Source organism: Erpetoichthys calabaricus, chromosome 18 (assembly GCF_900747795.2).
Source record: "Erpetoichthys calabaricus chromosome 18, fErpCal1.3, whole genome shotgun sequence".
Lineage (NCBI taxonomy): Eukaryota > Metazoa > Chordata > Cladistia > Polypteriformes > Polypteridae > Erpetoichthys > Erpetoichthys calabaricus.
In genome coordinates, this window is record NC_041411.2 from 74,112,892 (window position 1) to 74,135,573 (window position 22,682).

Consider the following 22,682-nt stretch of genomic DNA (forward strand, 5'->3'; position numbering starts at 1 on the left):
TATGACTATAGTGCTTATAATTCTGGCGATCACAGTAATGAAGGGCAGGTGTCATCAGCATCGAGATTGCATATATTGGCTTTTCCCTGTTCTGCAGGAAAGGGGACAATTCTCAACTCTCTAGGAGGCAGGCAGCAAAAAAAAAAACAGAGCATGCTGCTGGTGTAAAATCATGCAAGCGTGTGATTCAGTTGTCTATTAGCCTCCCTAAAGCAAGACATACAATACATACGTCTGGAGACAACCACGAGTAAAATATGTTTAAAAGTGTGTGTGTCGGGCAATTAAATGGTTCACTGAGTGTCACATGTCTGAACCAAATGTACAAAGTCATCACTGCTACTTTGAGCTCCACCTTCATAAGGCATTGGATTGGTTTAGAAATGTGACATTCTATGAACCTTCTAATTGTCCCCCCCATTTTTAACCAAAATTCATTTCTGGTTGTCTCCAGATGTATATATTATTATACAGTACGTCTGGCTTCAACGAGACCACCCTGCCTCTAATGAAATCCTTTTCAACATGATCACTCTGAAGCTGCCAAATTCAAATAAATCAGATCAATGTCAGTCAAGATTACCGTGAAGCTAACGTGTCTGGCAAAGTTCAGAACGCTTTCTTACTAATGAAGTCAGGTCTCGGCCTGTAAAAAATACTTCTGCCGCAGGACTTACCGGAGTTATTTGAGTTTGTATACTTTGCAGACAAGTCATCTTCATTTTCGTAGGCCATTTGTCTAGACTTCTGCAAGATATGAAAAAAGACACAGGAATTGTAAGAATACTGGTCCATCAGAAGGAACACAATAAGGCAGAACACAATGCTATTCTGAATAAATGAAGCAAACTGGAAAAACACATCAAGCGATTTCATCTCAGTAACACGATCATGTTACAGAGAGGATCAGAAGAGCTAAAAGGTCCCATTTAACAAACTCTATAGACCTCATCAGATTTGCTGCTGAAAGGTTTCAGTACTGAAACAATGAAATAACTTTTTACAAATGAGGCACAGGATTTGGGAGGTCAGCTTAAAAAAGTGTAACCTGTCCCAATCAGTGCTGGAATTTTTTATAAAGCTCATATTGAAAGCATCGGCGTTGTCCCCATAACTGTCTGGAAAGGCAACACTAGGGAATCCAATCCCGGACGGGTTTATCCTGGGATGACACAGTGCACGGGCATCTGACATGTAAACGGTTTTAGAATGACCGACACTTATTTTTAATAAAACTACTACAATATGTTGACACAAATAAAAGACTAACCTTAACTACAAGCAGTTCATGCTGTCATATAAGTACATGTACCTTTAGTTGCGGTAATAATAGCGTAGAAAGCACAATGTGTTCAGCGTGCGGTCGTCCAGGCGAGAGTGCACCTTCGTGCAGAAGTACGCCAGCCGCTGAGAAAGCACGCTGTGCCTCCACTGAAGTAGGCGGCACAATCATCAGATACTGATACACTTGTGCGCTTGCTGTTGCTCTGAAACACCGCCATTTCAGCTTTTACTGATGCATCCAGTTTCTTGTCATCATTCTGCGATGGCAAGTTTCTTGGCACAGATAATGCGGATGCAACAGACTGACGCATTGCAATTTCAAGTTGCTGTTCAAGCTGCAGCAATGGCGCCACCTGAATTATTTTCAACTATAACTCTGTTATTTCCCGATCGATTTTTACACTTTTACACACTATATATGCGAGCTTGACCGTTCCCGTTTTCCCAGGAATTAATGAAAAATGTCCGGGAATCCGGAGCCCGGGAATGGATTCCCTAGGCAACACATCTGCTCACTCCAAATGTAAACTGCAGTGCGTCATTCAGACAACAGAAGGCATTGTGGGCCTGAAAATGGACTCTTTTGAGAACCCACTGTCTGTACATCACATATCAGGAAAAGCAACAGAAATAAATTCACATGGGTACTCATCTGTTTCAGTTATTACCATCAAGGAAATGTTACATGTCAGTAAAGGCAACATCAGCTAGACACATAAGGAGCTTCTCTCTTCCTGCAGTCGCAGCGGTTAAACACCGTCTCGGATTTTAAAATCCTCCATCCAATGTTAGTTAAGTTTGTTTTATAAACACTTTCTTGATATAGTATTGGGCAGGAAAACAATTCTGCATTTTAAGATTAAAATGTTGTGTTTTATACCATATGTTCTTATACAGTACTATAGCATATAAAGGTAGGATGGTGTCATGTACAGTATATCATGCTGGCCGCTGTATTTACCTTGTTAGGTGTATGGATGTAACACCAAGAGAAATTCTTAGCAGCTATGTTGACTGGCAATAAAGTTCAAGTTATGTTCTTCTGTGCTCGTGTGGGCCCTCAGTGGCTACTGCTATAATAAAAGAAGTCCTAGAGCACCACGGACCTAACCATTGTTACTGCTGATTTAACTTATTTCAGCAGCTGTCTGTCTGTCTGCAGGGAGAACGAACAAAACTGTGGTCGGATTCATCAAAGTCACAGTGGAAGTTATTTTTCTAAGTAAGCCTCACATGTTAAATTTGTGTAAACATGATCCAAAATCTTTTCTCTTGTTGGACAATTGGGGGAAATTTAGGGAGGACTGATGTAAGACGTTATTTGATTTAAATTGCTCACAACAACAATAACTTCTAATGCGTAACGGCATCTTTAATGACTTCTTAACATGCACAATTGCAGGAATAAAAGCAGCTGTGATCAGAAATACCGTGAATTCAATGTCCAGGTAGAAGGGCTGCCATATTATCATTAAATGTTACAAATCAGGTAAGCAGCAGATTCTTGTGATTACCATACTTTATACACCACACAATGACAAAAACACAAATACAGCACTACGTCTACTCTCTCAAGGTGTATAGTCTTGTATGAACAATTAGAGAAGATGTCCAGTGCTGTAATGGGCTCTGTTATTTCTTTTTGAAGCCAAGTTTCCATAAAAATAAAAGTGCGTGATCTGCTGAAAGCCCAGGGGGCTCCTTCATACCAACAGCAATATGCCTTTAACATGCCTTGCCGTGACCGTCACTGCTCATGTTATCTTACGCCACATCAGAAAGGGGGTTTGTTGTTTGTCATAATACGGTAAAATCTATTTATTGAGCTTGTGTTAAAATAATAAAAAAAAATCCCCCTGACAAAAAAAGTCCTGTCTATCTATTATGCCGGAAAGCTGAGCATAAATGGAGAAAAACTAAACTAACTATCCACTATCAGATACTGAAGGTTAAAATAACATAATACAACAACACAGCCCGTCTTGAGAGGCGCTGCTATTTCTCTAAGATTATAAATAACAATGCTAGTAATCCCAGAGTCTTATTCTCAACAATTGATCGTCTGCTAAACTCAGGTAACTCAAAGGAATGCCTCCAGAATACTTCCAGTGAAACTTGTGAGGCTATTGCTGTATTTTCTAATCAAAAAATGAATGATATTAGAAATAATAATATAGTATATCTCCCCAACACTGCGGATCCTCTTAAGCCCCAGTATTCCGTTATGAACAAATTAAATTCTTTCACCAGGATAGATTTACCCGATTTATACAAAATAATTTCTCAACTAAAACCCTCCACCTGCGTCCTTGACCCAATACCAACAAGTTTTTTTCAAAGAAGTATCTGCCGTGCTAATTGATAATATTCTTGACATATTAAACTCGTCATTAGATACGGGGGTCTTCCCAGACTGTCTTAAGACTGCTGTAGTTAAACCCCTACTCAAGAAAAATAAACTCGACTCCTCTGCTTTTGAAAATTTTAGACCCATCTCTAACCTGCCTTTCTTAAGTAAAATTCTAGAGAAGACAGTCATTATGCAGCTAAATGACCACCTCAATAAACATGCTATTCTTGATAAATTTTAGTCAGGTTTTAGAACAAATCACAGCACAGAAACTGCACTCGTTAAAGTAGTAAATGACTTGCGGGTGAATGCAGGCAGAGGCCGTTTATCTGTTCTCATCCTCTTAGATCTGAGTGCCGCATTTGACACCAGTGATCACAATATTCTCAGAAATCGCCTTAGTCAATGGGTGGGCCTCTCTGGTAGTGTCTTAAATTGGTTTGAATCCTACCTGGCAGGGTGAAAATTCTTTGTTAGTTGTGGTAATTATACTTCAAAGACACATGATATTCTATATGGTAGTCCACAAGGCTCTCTCCTGGGTCCGCTGCTCTTTTCGATTTACATGCTTCCATTAGGTCAGATTATCTCAGGGCACAACGTGAGCTACAGCTATGCTGATGACACACAACTGTATTTATCAATAGCGCCTGATGACCCCTACTCTCTTTATTCACTGACACAATGTCTTACTTGTATTTCTGAGTGGATGAGTAGTAATTTTCTCAAGCTAAATAAAGAGAAAACTGAAATTTTACTGATTGGCAATAATGGATATAATGAGGTTATTAGAAATAAACTCGATGCATTAGGATTAAAAGTCAAGATGGAGGTAAAGAATTTAGGGGTAACTGTTGACTGTGACCTGAATTTTAAATCGCATATTAATCAGATCACTAGGACAGCATTTTTTTCACTTAAGAAATATAACAAAAGTCAGACCCCTTATAACATTGCAAGATGCCGAGAAATTAGTTCACGCTTTTGTTTTCAGTCGACTAGATTACTGTAACGCACTCCTCCCAGGACCACCCAAAAAAGACATCAAATCGATTGCAACGAGTGCAGAATGGAGCTGCTAGAATCTTAACTAGGAAAAGAAAATCCGAGCACATCTCTCCAGTTTTGATGTCACTACACTGGTTACCTGTGTCATTCAGAATTGACTTTAAAATACTGCTTATGGTTTACAAAGCCTTAAATAATCTCACTCCATCTTATATATCGGAATGTCTGACATCTCATATTCCAAATCGTAACCTTAGATCTTCAAATGAGTGTCTGCTTAGAATTCCAAGAGCAAAACTTAAAAGAAGTGGTGAGGTGGGCGGCCTTCTGCTGTTATGCACCTCAAATCTGGAATGGCCTGCCAATAGGAATTTGCCAGGCTAATACAGTGGAGCACTTTAGAACACTGCTGAAAACACGTTACTTCAACATGGCTTTCTCATAACTTCATTTTAATTTAATCCTGATGCTCTGCATATTCAATTAATTACCATTATTATTCATGGTGGCTTCAAAATCCGTACCAACCCCTACTCTCTCTTCTGTTCTTTTTCCGGTTTTCTGTGGTGGCGATCTGCACCACCACCACCTAATCAAAGCTCCATGATGTCCCCTACATTGATGGATTAAAGGCCAGAAGTCCACATGACCGTCATCATCAAGTCCTTCCATGAGAACCCTGAATACAGTGAGGACTGATTGAGGTCATTTATGTTAGGTAGAATGTATTGAGGGGGCTGGGTGGTCTCGTGGCCTGGAACCCCTGCAGATTTTATTTTTTTCTCCAGCCGTCTGGAGTTTTTTTTTGTTTTTTCTGTCCTCCCTGGCCATCGGACCTTACTTTTATTGTATGTTAATTAGTGTTCTCTTATTTTAATTCTTACTTTGTCTTTTTTCTCTTTCTTCATCATGTAAAGCACTTTGAGCTACATTATTTGTATGAAAATGTGCATATAAATAAATGTTGTTGTTGTATTATATAGTGCCTTTTTATATCTATCCATCTACCTGTCTCACACTACCAAGGAGCAAACAATGCAGTGTCGTTCTGTTAGGTACTCAGTGTGCTTTAGTCTACCTCATAGCCCTGCCTGCTTACACTCGCTTCATTTGTTGGTCCGTTTGCCTTGTTTTAGCAGACCATCCTGCAGCCTTATGGCTTCTTATTCTAATCTGCCGGTGACACACGTATTATCAAAATCACAATTAGGAAATCTAAAGACAATGGCTATGCATTGTGACCCATGGTACAGCACATCTGATGGTCATTTGAGCTGCATGTGTGAGCAAAAACTGCCCCAGTGTATGGGATCTAAAACAGCACAACCCACCATCTTGAATGATGCATTGCAACGACTGCTGACGCAAAGCAAAATATGCTTTGTCCCATCATGGTGCACCGCAGAACGCCTCCTCGGCTCTCATACTTTGTGCACTCACTGGCTCTCCGATTGCCCATTACTGATACTAGGCGTGAGCTGGAGAGTCTGCACGGTTCTTCAGACTTAAGTCGTCATAAAAGGACAGAGCCTAATGAGTGTTCTCATGAACTGAAGCACGTCAAGAAAATCCGCATCACAGCAAACATGGAGAGCATGTAAATAATTCAAGTTGAAATGAAATTGGAAAGGAATATTATGATTTTTTACCCAGTTTTTGGTGTTAAAAGACATGAAAAAGAAATACAGTGAACTAATCAGTCATTAAACCAGAAACAGAATTCAAGGTTCACTTTAGATATTGATGAGGAGTCCTTAGGTCCATGCAGTTTGTGTGATTTCATCATACATTTATGAAGGAACTTAATGTTACCTTTCTTGCCAAAATCTTTCTTTTCTTTTTTTCCTCTTCTGACCCATGATGGGACTGGGCTCTTGTTAGCCTCTTGTGCTGGTGAATCTAAAGAAAAAAAACAAAACAAAAAGGCAACAGTTTCAATGATCTGAACATCTTGTGATGGATGGCTTTGGTGGACAACAGGTTGCCATTTTTGGAAAGGGTGATGCAGGTTAGGAGCCGGCCCCCGCACTGGCGGTGACAATTTGCTTTGCTTTGCCAATACAGGGTGGTTCCAAGGCCTTTATATGGGCATCTGCGACATACAGAGTGAGGTGCAGCCTGGACCGAAGCATCCAGTTTTCTTCAAGTCTTAGCAGTTGCCAGGGACCCTTGATTCTTTGCTGTTAACATGTTGACTGCCCATAGTGAAAATGGGTCAATTCGTTCCTGGCTCCAATGTAAAATAGGGTGTTAGTTTAATACCGGCTGTGCTAGCATCTAAGACAGGTTGAAACCTAAGTAATCAACGTAGACTTTGGCTTTAATATTTACAGTGCATCATGCATTTCTGTTATATAAAACAGAGATGTTAATTGTTGGAGGGAATGATGCTGATCACAACAATATTTTGTCATCATTTAACTCAGTGGGAATCCCAGTCAATTTTACTGAATCAGCCCGCAATCTAGGAGTTATCTTTGACTCTAGCAGGTCATTTAAAGCGCATATTACAAAGTTGTCCAAAACATGTTTCTTCTTTCTTAAAAATGTTAGGAAATTAAGGCGCTTTTTAAATAAACAGGATTCTGAGAAACTAATTCATGCATTTATCTCTAGTAGGATTGACTACTGCAATGCGGTGTTCACTGGATGTTCAAACTGTTCTTTATACAGCCTCTAGTTAATCCAAAATGCGGCTGCGAGAATTATTACAAGAACAAGAAAATACGAACACATCACTCCAGTTCTTAAATCCTTACACTGGCTCCCGGTTAAGTTTAGGGCAGATTTCAAAATCCTTCTTTTAACATATAAAGCATTAAATGGCCGAGGTCCGGCTTACTTGTCTGAACTTATCATGACTGTCAAACCTGAGCAGACATTAAGATCTCAAGATGCCGGTCTGCTTATGATTCCAAGGATTAATAAAATAACAGTGGGAGGTCGAGCTTTTAGTTACAGGGCCCCTAAACTGTGGAGTGGTCTGCCTGCTACTATAAGAGATGCCCCTTCGGTCTCAGCTTTTAAATCCCGGCTGAAGACTCACTACTTCAGTTTAGCACACCCTGACTAGAGCTGCTGATTAACTGTACAGACTGCATCTCTGTTGTTAGTCATTAGCACTAAAACAGAAGTAACATGAGAGTTAGAATTGGATACTAACCCTCACTTATTCTGTTTTTCTTCTCGGTACTCAAATGTGGCACTTGGTGCCCACGGCCCACCTGCCAAGTTGTTTTGCCTGCCTAAGGAAAAGTCATCCCTGATGGAGGATCGCAGGAATCGTGGGAGAGAGGGGTCCTTTCATCGGATTGGCTGGCCCAGCGCTGTTTCAGCTGTGGAATGGCCAAATGGGGGAGGCAGCTTGAAGGATGAGGTCTCCAGGACTCTATACAAATCCAAATCTTATTATGGGATATATCATCTACTGTTAAATTCTGCTCTGTACTTCTAAAATTTATATTTTTTATTTCTTACTATATTGAGAAATTGTTCTGTTCTGTGTACTGTACTGTATTGTATTGTATTGACCCCCTTCTTTTGACACCCACTGCACGCCCAACCTACCTGGAAAGGGGTCTCTCTTTGAACTGCCTTTCCCAAGGTTTCTTCCATTTTTCCCTACAAGGGTGTTTTTGGGAGTTTTTCCTTGTCTTCATAGAGAGTCGAGGCTGGGGGGCTGTCAAGAGGCAGGGCCTGTTAAAGCCAGTTGCGGCACTCCTGTGTGATTTTGGGCTATACAAAAATAAACTGTATTGTATTGTATTGTATATACCATTTGGTATGGGATTCATAAAAGCAGCATTCATGTTTGTAATTCACCACCTGTTGGAATACCAAATGCAATGCCTTTTATTACTAAAACATGCTTGTGATGTGTCATCTTTTGGAAAGACAGAGACTCGCAGCCGAAAGAACATACAGAAAGACACTTATCCATGTATAAGGTGGGCTTGCTGTGCTAACTGTCTAAGACAGGTTGAAATCTAAGCAATCAATGCAGACCTCAGTATTCATGTTTGCAGTGCACTACGCAATGCATATGTCTCTGCTATATGCCATTTGGGTATGGAATTTGTAAATGCAATGTTAATGCATGTGATGCATCATCTATTCGAATGACAAATGCTATGCATATGTCTCTGTTGTGCGACATCTGGTATGGGGTTCGTAAAAGCAGTGTTAATATTTGTGATGTGCCATCTGTTGGAATGAAATAGCAAACAGATGGACACACAGAGAGGCACACCAACACTTATTCTTTTATTAAGGTGGATTCTAATTAAATCCATTTTCTTTTTGACCAAAACTCGCCATAAAAATTTTCTCTAACAAAATCTATTAAAATTACCTCAGCGTTGGTGCATGAAACAGAAAATTTGCATGGGTCTAACAAGTTAGTTCTTGCGCAATTCATTTCAGCTGAGTGTCGCAGTTTACATTTCAACTTCCTAGAGGTGAGACACTAATTGCTGAATGATATTCTGAAGATTGTGGTTCTACACTACTCTGTAAATTATTCTGGTGAAATATAAATGTTTTCTAAAATATGGCTAATAAGAAAAAGCTGAAAGTGAAATATTCCTTTCTGTGAGACCATGCCAATTTTTCATTCTGCGATGGTCTGGAGATTATTCCTGCCTTGCACCAGGTGATTGCTGAGATAATAACAACAACTTTTTGCATTTATAAAGCACTTTTCTCAGGTCTCAAAGCACTTTTACGTGGTGAGCCACTTCAACCACCACTAATGTGTGGCATCCTCCTTGATAATGCAACGGTAGCCATTTTGTGCCACACATGAGCTATTAGGTGGTGAAGTGGTGGGTGAGAGAGAGACAGTTAGAGACAAGGGATGATTAGGGGCCAGAATGCACACACAGACCACTGGGTAAGTTCCCCCTGTTGGTCAGTACTCATTCAAGGTCATTAATTACTATGCTTTGACTAAAATAAGATGGAGGTATCTCCTAGTCTGCCGTTAAGGGTTTAGAATCACGAAGACCGAATGCAGCACTTTCAGGAGTTCACCGAGCGGCACACGGCCTCTCTAGCTAGACTCATACCATTGGCTCACGTGACTCGGTTGTGTTATTCCTTTGGCACACAGACTGGGCACAGAAATGCCATCTTTTTTGTTGAACTGAAGTATTGCTTTCCTGTGGCACTCGCTGCATGTTTCACAGCAAAGACAAAGCAGCATATTTTTGCCCTTCTTTGTCTACTTGTTTATCAATATTTTATCAGCTTTCTTGGTCAAGTTTACCTCATGGTCATAAAAGAGATAAATACAGGGTGGGCCATTTATATGGATACACCTTAATAAAATGGGAATGGTTGGTGATATTAACTTCCTGTTTGTGGCACATTAGTGTATGTGAGGGGGGAAACTTTTCAAGATGGGTGGTGACAATGGTGGCCATTTTGGATCCAACTTTTGTTTTTTCAATAGGAAGAGGGTCATGTGACACATCAAACTTATTGGGAATTTCACAAGAAAAACAATGGTGTGCTTGGTTTTAACGTAACTTAATTCTTTCATGAGTTATTTACAAGTTTCTGACCACTTATAAAATGTGTTCAATGTGCTGCCCATTGTGTTGGATTGTCAATGCAACCCTCTTCTCCCACTCTTCACACACTGATAGCAACACCGCAGGAGAAATGCTAGCACAGGCTTCCAGTATCCGTAGTTTCAGGTGCTGCACATCTCGTATCTTCACAGCATAGACAATTGCCTTCAGATGACCCCAAAGATAAAAGTCTAAGGGGGTCAGATCGGGAGACCTTGGGGGCCATTCAACTGGCCCACGACGACCAATCCACTTTCCAGGAAACTGTTCATCTAGGAATGCTAGGACCTGACACCCATAATGTGGTGGTGCACCATCTTGCTGGAAAAACTCAGGGAACGTGCCAGCTTCAGTGCATAAAGAGGGAAACACATCATCATGTAGCAATTTCGCATATCCAGTGGCCTTGAAGTTTCCATTGATGAAGAATGGCCCCACTATCTTTGTACCCCATATACCACACCATACCATCAATTTTTTTGTTCCAACAGTCTTGGAGGGATCTATCCAATGTGGGTTAGTGTCAGACCAATAGCGGTGGTTTTGTTTGTTAACTTCACCATTCATATAAAAGTTTGCCACATAACTGAACAAAATCTTCTGCGAAAACTGAGGGTCCTGTACCAATTTTTGTTTTGCCCATTCTGCAAATTCAGTGCGCCGATCTGGGTCATCCTCGTTGAGATGCTGCAGTAGCTGGAGTTTGTAAGGGTGCCATTTGTGAGTAGCTAATATCCGCCGAAGGGATGTTCGACTAATGCCACTCTCCAGTGACATGCGGCGAGTGCTACGCTGTGGGCTCTTGCTGAATGAAGCTAGGACAGCCACTGATGTTTCTTCATTAGTGACAGTTTTCATGCGTCCACATTTTGGCAAATCCAACACTGAACCAGTTTCACGAAACTTAGCAAGCAGTTTGCTAACTGTAGCATGGGAGATGGGTGGTCTCGTAGGGTGTCTTGCATTGAAATCTGCTGCAATGACCCGGTTACTGCGTTCACCAGACATCAACACAATTTCTATCCGCTCCTCACGTGTTAACCTCTGCGACATGTCAATGGCGGTACACAAAGAGAAACTTGTAAATAACTCATGAAAGAATTATGTTACGTTAAAACCAAGCACACCATTGTTTTTCTTGTGAAATTCCCAATAAGTTTGATGTGTCACATGACCCTCTTCCTATTGAAAAAACAAAAGTTGGATCCAAAATGGCCGACTTCAAAATGGCCACCATTGTCACCACCCATCTTGAAAAGTTTCCCCCCTCACATATACTAATGTGCCACAAACAGGAAGTTAATATCACCAACCATTCCCATTTTATTAAGGTGTATCCATATAAATGGCCCACCCTGTAGATTATCAAGCGGCCCACACAAACAGGATGTGGACAAATAAACTTAGCATTAACAAGCTGCAGCAAAGAAATGACAGGGTTTTAGCACAAAGTATGTATGCCTCAGTACTTCATATTGCCTAAAGGTAGAAATACTAAAAATAATATGAAGAAAATTCTTTGATCCGCTAGAATTTCAGCTCAGAACATGAGTGACACACAGCTCCCACCTGCTCACGACACGATCTTAGAACAATATGCCTGAAGACCCTGGCCATCCTACACAGTCACCTACTGCTTTCTGGTAAATGGCACGGGACCAACGGCACTCCCACCCACTGATTCAGCAGCACTTTTGAAGAATCCCATCGTACTGTGCGCACATTGACAATAAACTGAAACTTTGAATAAAATTAACTAAATCCGCCTCTTGTTCTGTTCTGAGAAATGTGGACTGCAGGCCCTTCTATATACCAAGGGGTGCTTTATCCAGTCCACATCTGGTTAATGGCCACAGTAAAAAAGACAATATCTGTATATAGGACTGACAAAAAAAAAGCATGTGCATAATAATATAATTATATGACATACAATGGGTAAACTCAGATAATGCTATTAAGCCACCATTTGATGGCCAAATAAACCATACATATAAGCTAGTTTAAATTTTACGCATAGACAAAAATGTTGTTTTAACTTTATCACACAGGAAATTCACAAGACATTCAACTCACCGTTTTTTGTTCTTCTTGTAGCCTTTTCTCCAGACATTCTTTAGATGTTTTTAACGCCTCTTTTAATTTAGTTGGAATCTGAAACACAGCGTAGCTTTTAGATAGATGGATAGATAGATAGATAGATGGATAGATAGATAGATAGATAGATAGATAGATAGATAGATAGATGGATAGATAGATGGATAGATAGATAGATGGATAGATAGATGGATAGATAGATGGATAGATGGATAGATAGATAGATAGATAGATAGATAGATAGATAGATAGATAGATAGATAGATAGATAGATAGATAGATACTTTATTAATCCCAATGGGAAATTCACATTCTTCAGCAGCAGCATACTGATACAATAAATAATATTAAATTAAAGAATGATAATAATGCAGGTGAAAAACAGACAATAACTTTGTATAATGTTAAATGTTAACGTTTACCCCCCCGGATGGAATTAAAGAGTCACATAGTTTGGTGGAGGAATGATCTCCTCAGTCTGTCAGTGGAGCAGGACGGTGACAGCAGTCTGTCGCTGAAGCTGCTCTTCTGTCTGGAGATGATACTATTTAGTGGATGCAGTGGATTCTCCATAATTGACAGGAGCCTGCTGAGCGCCCTTCGCTCTGCCACAGATGTTAAACTGTCCAGCTCCGTGCCTACAATAGAGCCTGCCTTCCTTACCAGTTTGTCCAGACGTGAGGCGTCTTTCCTCTTAATGCTGCCTCCCCAGCACACTACCGCGTAGAAGAGGGCGCTCGCCACAACTGTCTGATAGAACATCTGCAGCATCTTATTGCAGATGTTGAAGGACGCCAGCCTTCAAAGGAAGTATAGTCGGCTCTGTCCTTTCTTGCACAAAGCATCAGTATTGGCAGTCCAGTCTAATTTATCATCCAGCTGCACTCCCAGATATTTATAGGTCTGCACCATCTGCACACAGTCACCTTTGATGAGTGAGACTAATTGGGCGGTTTTTAAGAAACATTTGATATATATATATATATATATATATATATATATATATATATATAAATAAAACAGAAGAGTGCACTGAGAAAATGAAGATGTCCACATTTGAAAAATCAAAGAGCCAATCTTTGTTTTACAACACCTCATTACCTTTCATGAGTATCTGAAGGTGCTTTATAAAACCAATAAGTTAATAGTATCAACGTATTCAAGTCAATTCTCCTAGCACCAATTAAAAAAGGACCCTAATACAAAATACCACCATGGTACACTTTTAAGCAACCTTTTGCTCCATTTGTTACTCTATAGTGGTATCACAGAAGTCATATTCAGCCACCATGGTGGCATTAACTTTCAATCTTGGGTCTTTAACACCAGAACCTGGCTTGGCCAGGAGACAGGCAGAAGATGCCAATGCAGAACTGGGTACGCTAGTGTCCCAGCAGCTTTAGACTGAGGAACAACACTGGGCTGGGAAGCCAGCGTCGTGGAAGGTCAGGGGGAGACAACCTGTCAGGGCTACATGTTCCCCCGACATGCTAGGTGGCAGCATCCCTGGGTGACACTAGCTGTATGGACATCCAAAAGACATTTTCTGGCTGAGGCAGGACGATCCTTGATTTGTACTTCGAAAGCGTTGGCTTCCCATTCAAGTAAGAAACCTTGCCACAGCTGCTGCCCTTGCGTGCCACCCATTACACTGTCAATCACCTAATACCTTTCCTGTCTCTCTGTCATATATCACCTTTCTTATCTACCCATCTATTGGTGACTCAGAGTGCATTTTCTATCTCTCTGTCTGTCTGTAAAGAGAAGAAGCCATACTTTTTTTCTCTCTCCCCCCTAACTGGCTGTTATTCACAGGGCAAGCGCGGCAGAATCAAATTCCAAAGGTCTTAAAAGACAAGAAATAACACTGACCTTAAATTGTGGTTTTTCTGTAGTGTTCAAGAAAATATCACTTACAAGTCTAGAAAAAAAAAAGTTCTAAAGTTAAGGTTCAGCAAAGAGTAGATCCCCAAATTTAAAGACAAAAATCTGCCACATGAGGAAAAAAAAATAAGTAAGACACAAAATGCTCAGCAATAAGTACAGTTGTGAACAGGTCAAATGATCCTAAAACAGGGGTAGGCAATGTCGGTCCTGGTGAGCCGCAGTGGCTACAGGTTTTCATTCAACCCAATTGCTTAATTAGAAACCAATCATTGCCAATCTCAGACCTTATTTAATTTTATGGCTTGTTAGTCTGTGCAATGTAAGGCTCTTATATCGTAGATTTTTTTTCCTTTCCAAGGATATCATCCAAATGATTTGAAGCCTAAAACAGATCATTTTCAGTCTGTCACATTTTTCTATTAAGTGTTTTATTAAATCAAACAGTGCATGATGAACACACACAGATGTAATTGGAAAAAAGCTAGCTGGAGAACTGCTGGCTGCTTTGTCTCTTACATCTTATTGCTAATAAGGAGCAATTAAAACACTGAATGCAGCAGTTTAAGATTGAAATAAGCAATTAAGGTTGGAGAACCTTAACAAGCGAGACCACTAAAATGAAGCATCAAAATGTCACTTAAGCAATATGTGCTTCATCAGCAATAATTGAGTTCTCGTTAAGGAACTGGGTTGGAACAAAAACCTGCACATACTGCGGCTCACCAGGACCGACGTTGCCTACCCCTGTCCTAAAACGGTGAGGCATCACCTCAACTAGCCATTGAAAAGTTTACTTAGATGAATGAGAACACTCAAGAGTAGATAAATGTTGGTAGGCCCTGAGGCCTAAGAACCAGTGAGGAGTGCCAGTCTAAGCAGGTTTGCTGTGGCCTCTCTGGGACACAAACCTAACTGAATGTCATTATGCCAAACAGTGCAATAGAAATGCCTTTTGTGAGCCTGACTGATACATGGCCATTACAAAATTCAGCAATAATATAGAAACTGGCATAGTGTGAAGTGGAAGTATCATATCTTTTAAACTACCGGTGGGCAGAGTCATTCCTGGAGGGCCACAGTGGCTGCAGGTTTTTGTTCCAACCCAATTGCTTAATAAGAAGCACTTACTGCCCAAGTAACAATTCTGCTTCATTTTAGTCGTCTCACTCGTTAAGATTTTGAACCCTTATTGGTTTTTTTTTAATTTTAAACAGCTGTAGTCTCGGTTTTAAATTTCTCCTTATTAGCCTTAAGTGTCAATTGACAAAAAGTTCTCCATTTAGCTGGTTTCCATTTACACCTGTGTGTATTTATCGTGCACTATTTGGTTTAATTAAATACTTGGAAGAAAAGTGAAGAGAAAAAAGGACTGAGAATTACTTTTCTGTTTTAGATTTCAAATCACTTGGATGATATCCTTAGAAAGGAAAAAAAAAATGTAGGATATGCGAATCAGCTGACATGGCAGAGTTAGTTAAACCTGCTGCCATTGCAGGACTGACTTTGCCCACTCCTGTTTTAAACCATTACTAACCCTCCTCTATGCGGTTTCTCTTCTCGGTATGTGGATGTGGCACTTGGCGACACTGCTCTGCTGCATATTGATATAACAGCGCTGGCATCATGGGACGGAGAGATTCTCTCATCAGATTGGACGGCCTCCACTATAGAAAACGCAGGAGCGGGTAGGCGGCCAGGTGAACAAGGCATCCAGGACGCACACTTTGTTTTTGCAATTTTAATCTCCTCCTTTGTAAATTCATCTATCCATCCTTTATCCAACCCGCTATATCCTAACTACAGGGTCACAGGAGTCTGCTGGAGCCAATCCCAGCCAACACAGGGCACAAGGCAGGAAACAAACCCCGGGCAGGGCGCCAGCCCACCACAGCCTTTATAAATTGCCCGTAGTTTATCAATTAATGACTAAACAAATACTGTTAGTTTCCATTTATGCTTAATCAGTTTCAATCTTGTTCTCTGCATTTATATGTGTACACATTCTGTATTTAGTAATCAGTATAATCCATACTTGTAATTTAACTGAGAATTGTTCACAGCGCTCTGAACATTCAGTGATGAGCACTATGCAAAAAATAAGATGTATTGTTGAACAAAATGCTATTTTAAAGCAGGCCCAGATGGGCAGATTCTTGGTCACAAGGCAAGAAGTTAATTATATTAGCCATACCAGTTTAATCACCCATAAATAAAAACTGTGAGTCTGCTGGTATGCTACATCATGGTTGAAAAACAGTTTGCTGCTGCAGTGTACCCAATGAGCACAAAACAAGTCTCTTAACTCATCAAGCAACAGGAGGATTCCTTCCAGTCACGTGGATCATTCAGGCTGTAAACAGCTCATGTAACCGAAGGCTTACTGAATTAGTAAGAACTGAGCAACAGCTTCAGTACTGCTGCCAAACAATTTATGTTACAAAACTCCTAAACTCCAGGAGTTCCATAATCCTTGAACGGAACATAGGGTTCAGGTTAGAAGTGGATTTAAGTTTCACCACAGCCAGCTATGTAACAGAAGAGAAAACAAAAGAAAAAAAATCAGCTGATGAGCAGGACTCCTACGTCTCTAAAACGACACGCTTTGAAAATGTGCTCTCCAGAAGAACAAGGGGAGAGCTCCACCAAACTGAACGTCTGTTGCCCACAACTTTACAAACAGTCACTTGGCTACAGACAAACCTGTGAAAGCTGACAACATCAAATCAGACATGTTTACTTGAGACTACTGGGTGCCACCACAGTCCTTCACAGCGTTCTGTATGTCACCATGGAGTACGAACTCAAATGCAAAGCTCCACAAGTGATGTCTAGCCAGATGTGCAAAATGCATAAGGTTTCCTTAGGGCACTTGCCAGGTTCTCAAACTTCAGATTCCTCCTACTGCTCTTTTTAGGTACAAGTTGCAGAACACTGCTAAACTTTACTACACTTATGTTATTTTTTTTGGTGATAGATTGCTGAAAAGCTATTGTACCAGCTTTCTGCCCGCCTGCTTTGATTCCAGGGTGTTCTCTCATCTGTGTCTGCTTTCCACGCTTGGAGCTGCAATGGTGACTGAGAGCTGTGGACTGTTCTGGAAGGAAAGTATACACTCTGGGCACATGTTGAGTTTATTGTTATTGAATAAATATATTTTTTATCTGTGTTGTTGTATTATAAACAATGAATGCAAAAAAAAAAAAAATAAACGGCTTCACATGAAAAAAGCATTGCTGACATGAACAAAACATTTGTTTTGTTTATGCGTTCACATGAAATCTTAGCACATACAGTACAGTATATAAGTGAGGGAGGGCGGTGAGAGTGCAGATTGCCCACCAGACGCCTGCACAGACCTGTTCTGAACTATCAGGTTGCCTTCACTTTGTTTAGGTTTCGCTAGCACATACAAATAGAGAAACAAAGCCCTTTGGCCTTGTAGCCCTGCAAGCCAAGCAGGAATGTCTAACTGTCTTCTCAAAATACTGCGAAAGAGAAAAACCACACAAAACAATTCAGTCCCTGCTGAACAGTCCTCTTATATGTTCTCTGCTCATCAGCCCCCTGTGTTTCTATAAAGCAGTGGTTCTTCAATTTTTTTCTTCTTCTCTCAACCCATTGTTGCCTTTTTTTGTGTATCTTCACAACTCATAATCAGCACAGATCATCGTGAAGGGCATCCATCCCCCTTTTGAGAATCAATGGCGGTCGTCGTCCCATAGGGCCCCCTTGCAGAGTCCCCACAGATTGTTGTCCTCACCGATTTCACCTTGTCTTGTGGCAACCCATCACAAGGCATTCTGTAAATCATTCGTGACCCTTTTCCAATTCATTATTATTGTGATTCACAACCCAAGTTCAGTCATCCTGTGACTCAAAATGGGTCACTACCCCTAGTATAAAGATTACATCACCAAGTTCAGATTTCTCGAGGATGGTATTTGCTGTATAAAGACAGAAGAGCCGAACTGTTTTGTTTATTTTCCCCCATACTGCTCGTGTGCGAGTTTCGAATACTGCAAAAAAAAAACAAAGTCTAACCAAATAAAAAGTTTTTAAATCAAGCCAGAAAATTTGGTTTTCCTTTGTGTAAGAGTTGTTGACTTATCAAGAGATTTATATTTACAATTCTTTAGCTAATTTTAATAAATCCTGTCAAGTAAATTTTGCTTACCCCATTGACAGATTTCTTTGCTAAATAAAATTGTTGTTTTCATTTTATTTAACAAAAAATGTTCCAATGTTCTAAGTCAATACATCTTATAATAAGGAAAATAAGTTTTAATGGCTGGATATGTAACTTTTCAGTTTCTGTAGTGTTAACAGCAACTAGAGTAACAAAGCAGCACATAACCAAAATATTTGACAGAAAAACAAAATAAATCACTGCTTTATTTTCATTCCCACGTTTGCCTCATCCCTGGCTGCGGTGTAGCCAAGGAGCATCACGCTATAGCCATAGTCAGCATACAGTTAGGTCCATAAATATTTGGACAGAGACAACTTTTTTCTAATTTTGGTTCTGTACATTACCACAATGAATTTTAAATGAAACAACTCCGATGCAGTTGAAGTGCAGCCTTTCAGCTTTAATTCAGTGGGGTGAACAAAACGATTGCATAAAAATGTGAGGCACCTAAAGCATTTATTTAACACAATCCGTTCATTTCAGGGGCTCAAAAGTAATTGGACAAATGAAACAACTGGAAATAAAATATTCATTTCTAATACTTGGTTGAAAACCCTTTGCTGGCAATGACAGCCTGAAGTCTTGAACTCCTGGACATCACCAGATGTTGGGTTTCCTCCTTTTTAATGCTCTGCCAGGCCTTTACTGCAGCGGCTTTCAGTTGCTGTTTGTTTGTGGTCCTTTCTGTCTGAAGTTTAGTCTTCAACAAGTGAAATGCCTGCTCAGTTGGGTTAAGATCAGGTGACTGACTTGGCCAGTCAAGAATTTTCCACTTCTTTGCTTTAATAAACTCCTGGGTTGCTTTGGCTGTATGTTTTGGGTCATTGTCCATCTGTATCATGAAACGCCGCCCAATCAATTTGATGTCATTTAGCTGGATTTGAGCAGACAGTATGTCTCTGAACACCTCAGAATTCATTCGGCTGCTTCTGTCCTGTGTCACATCATCAATAAACACTAGTGTCCTAGTGCCACTGGCAGCCATGCACGCCCAAGCCATCACACTGCCTCCCTCCACCGTGTTTTACAGATGATGTGCTATGCTTTGGATAATGAGCTGTTCCACGCCTTCTCCATACTTTTTTTTTGCCATCATTCTGGTAGAGGTTGATCTTGGTTTTTTCTGTCCAAAGAATGTTTTTCCAGAACTGAACTGGCTTTTTTAGATGTTCTTTAGCAAAGTCCAGTCTAGCCTTTCTATTCTTGAGGCTTATGAGTGGCTTGCACCTTGCAGTGCACCCTCTGTATTTACTTCCATGCAGTCTTCTCTTTATGGTAGACTTGGATATCGAGACGCCCGCCTACCCCCTGGAGAGTGTTGTTCACTTGGTTGGCTGTTGTGAAGGGGTTTCTCTTCACCATGGAAATGATACTGCGATCATCCACCACTGTTGTCTTCCGTGGACGTCCAGGTCTTTTTGTGTTGCTGAGTTCACCAGTGCTTGCTTTCTTTCTCAGGATGTACCAAACTGTAGATTTTGCCCCTCGTAATATTGTAGCAATTTCTCGGATGGGTTTTTTCTGTTTTCGCAGCTTAAGGATGGCTTCTTTCACCTGCATGGAGAGCTCCTTTGACCGCATGTTTTCTGTTCACAGCAAAATCTTCCACATGCAAGCACCACACCTCAAATCAACTCCAGGCCTTTTATCTGCTTAATTGATAATGACATAACGACGGACTTGACCACACCTGCCCATGAAATAGCCTTTGAGTCAATTGTCCAATTACTTTTGAGCCCCTGAAATGAAGGGATTGTGTTCAAAAAATGCTTTAGTTGCCTCACATTTTTATGCAATCGTTTTGTTCACCCCACAGAATTAAAGCTGAAAGTCTGCACTTCAACTGCATCTGAGTTGTTTCATTTAAAATTCATTGTGGTAATGTACAGAAGCAAAATTAGAAAAAAGTTGTCTCTGTCCAAATATTTATGGACCTAACTGTATGGTGACAGACAGTAAGACGCTCCCAGGTTGGAGACAGAGGCCCGGTGATTTACAGCATTTTGTACTCTGTGACTCAGCTGTGCTCTGCTGCTTGATGTGTTTGCAGTTGTAGATTTCCCCTGAAATGTGCCAAGTACTGAACATAAGAAAGGCGAGTATACTCACGGGGTCTGTAGGAGCTGGGACACAGTTGGCATTCCAGTTTTGCAAGCCTCAGTGGAAAGGATGGACTGTAACACTGAAACTGAAAGCACGAAGCACATTGCACGTCAGGATTGGGTGGATATAAGCATAATAAAAAACAGAAATAGAGATATTTTCAGAGCTTCTTACTAATTAATTTCCTAATCTCCTCCGAATTTCAGTGATATAACAGATGTTTCATATTATCACAACAAGATCATTTACAATCAAAGGAGATAAGAAACAAAAGTGTACTTTTGAAAAGGCAGACTTTGATACACTGCATAGTAAAACAGGATTATAATCAGACCTAACCAGGTTCAACTCTACACATTTGTTCAAATTAAAAAAAACAAACAAAAAAAAAAACGCATGGGAACACAGGTTAATTATTAAAAAAATAATAATACACACAATTCCCGAAAAAAGTCATGTCAAAATAAAACAACAGTTGCAGTAATCTGTCGCAGGTCACTGGCAGGGGGGATGTTTGACCATTTGTGCCTTGGGACCCTGGATTTCTATCACTGTTGTAACATCTTAATGTTCCTCATCGAGTAGAAGAATTACACAGTGTGCTGTAGATACCAGCGGTTGACCACAAGTTTGAGTATTTTCATTTCTGAATTTTGTTGTTGTATTTTTTCCACATAACAAAAGACATTTTAAAAATTTTGTGCAGTATGTTTCAAATAGGTTTCCTTCGGAGGATTATCTCTCCCAAATGTCCAGGGAATGCCACAGTGTGGTTGGGGAAAGGGACATACGGGCTTCACTGCTCCAAGTGTTACCCCCACGATCCGGCTCCAGATGACACTAAAACAGATATTTTACAATAAGATTCTGCCGCTATACAGAGTTTGGGTACGAAAAACTAGTAATACTAAGGAAGCACAACAGTCCCCTTGGATTTCATGTAAGCCTTGATCTGGGCAGGTCTGCAAGTCCCATTAGTGATGCAGAGGAATATTTTATTGAATGCACTTTTATAGAGCCGTTGTATAATAAAAAGATGAATAAACAATGCAGAATGCTCTTACAGCATAAGAAGTCAACATGAAGCTTTTGTACATATGAGTAGATGACTCATTAATGAGATCTTTTAAAAACGACAGGCTCTGCAGAAAGTATAAGGACAAAACTATAGTAAAGGGATAAAAATGTACTCACTTATACAAGATGAAGGTGCAGGTGGAAAGTCATCAACTGGAATGGAGTCTGGTGGTCTCCCATATGTCATCTCATACAGTAAGTGTCCAAATGAATACACGTCAATGCTTTCCATGGTCTGTATAAAAATACAACATTAAATAACATTTGTAAGCTAGCTTAATAAAATACATGTTAAAATTTAAAATAGTCAAATAAAAAAAAATGTAAATAGGAAATACAAACTACGAGGGGGGACCCAAAAATAACCGGAAATATTTTTAAAACGTGTTTAATTTAATTTTCTGTACAAACTGTAATTAGTCTCCTTCAAAGTATTCTCCATTGGCGGAAATACACTTATCTAACCGTTTGTTCCATTGTTCGAAACATTTTTTAAATTCGTCTGAAGTAATGCCCATCAATGCTCTGGTCGTTTCTTGTTTTACCTCTTCGACGTCAGCAAAACGCCTTCCTTTCAAGTCTTTTGTCATCCGAGGGAACAAAAAGAAATCACACGGAGCTAAATCCGGTGAGTAGGGTGGGTGGTTCAGGGTTGTCATACCGTTTCTTGCCAAAAATTGGCAGTGTGAGATGGAGCGTTGTCATGATGAAAGAACCAATCGCCCGACTCCCACAAATCAGGGCGTTTCCTTCTCATACTGTGGCGCAACCTACTTTTACAAAAAAATTCACTGAACACAAGCACAACCTTCCAGACTGATGGCACTTGGCAGACCGACTTGTGAGGAGTGTAACTAGATCGCCCTAGCGGCCCAACCACGTACTACAAGTACCAACCTAACAACAACAAAATTCCGGTTATTTTTGGGTCCCCCCTCGTACACATGGAAGATACCACGCAGCCTACTTACTGATCTTAGCAATCAGCAGAACTGGACTACACATATCATGCCGAGCAAACCTTCTGTACAAACAGTGTGCTTGTCCTCTCTGCTGTTATTTTGCTGAGCTAAGCCAACTGAACACGTTTTCAAGAAGAACTATACAGTCGATATAT

The 22,682-nt window shown here is 40.3% G+C and overlaps 1 protein-coding gene across 6 annotated transcripts in view; it reads right to left on the reverse strand.

Annotated features, from left to right (window-relative positions):
- pxk (PX domain containing serine/threonine kinase) overlaps window positions 1–22,682 on the reverse strand; it is an 85,945-nt gene that overhangs the window by 12,591 nt on the left and 50,672 nt on the right. For all 6 annotated transcript variants that reach the window (XM_051921012.1, XM_028825059.2, XM_051921013.1 and 3 more), the window contains exons 11-16: window positions 21,683–21,800; window positions 20,495–20,573; window positions 14,182–14,230; window positions 12,289–12,366; window positions 6,455–6,541; window positions 678–747 (exon numbers count right to left, since the gene is read on the reverse strand). In XM_051921012.1, the coding sequence (XP_051776972.1) occupies window positions 678–747; window positions 6,455–6,541; window positions 12,289–12,366; window positions 14,182–14,230; window positions 20,495–20,573; window positions 21,683–21,800 (481 nt within the window). The remainder of the gene's footprint in view (window positions 1–677; window positions 748–6,454; window positions 6,542–12,288; window positions 12,367–14,181; window positions 14,231–20,494; window positions 20,574–21,682; window positions 21,801–22,682) is intronic.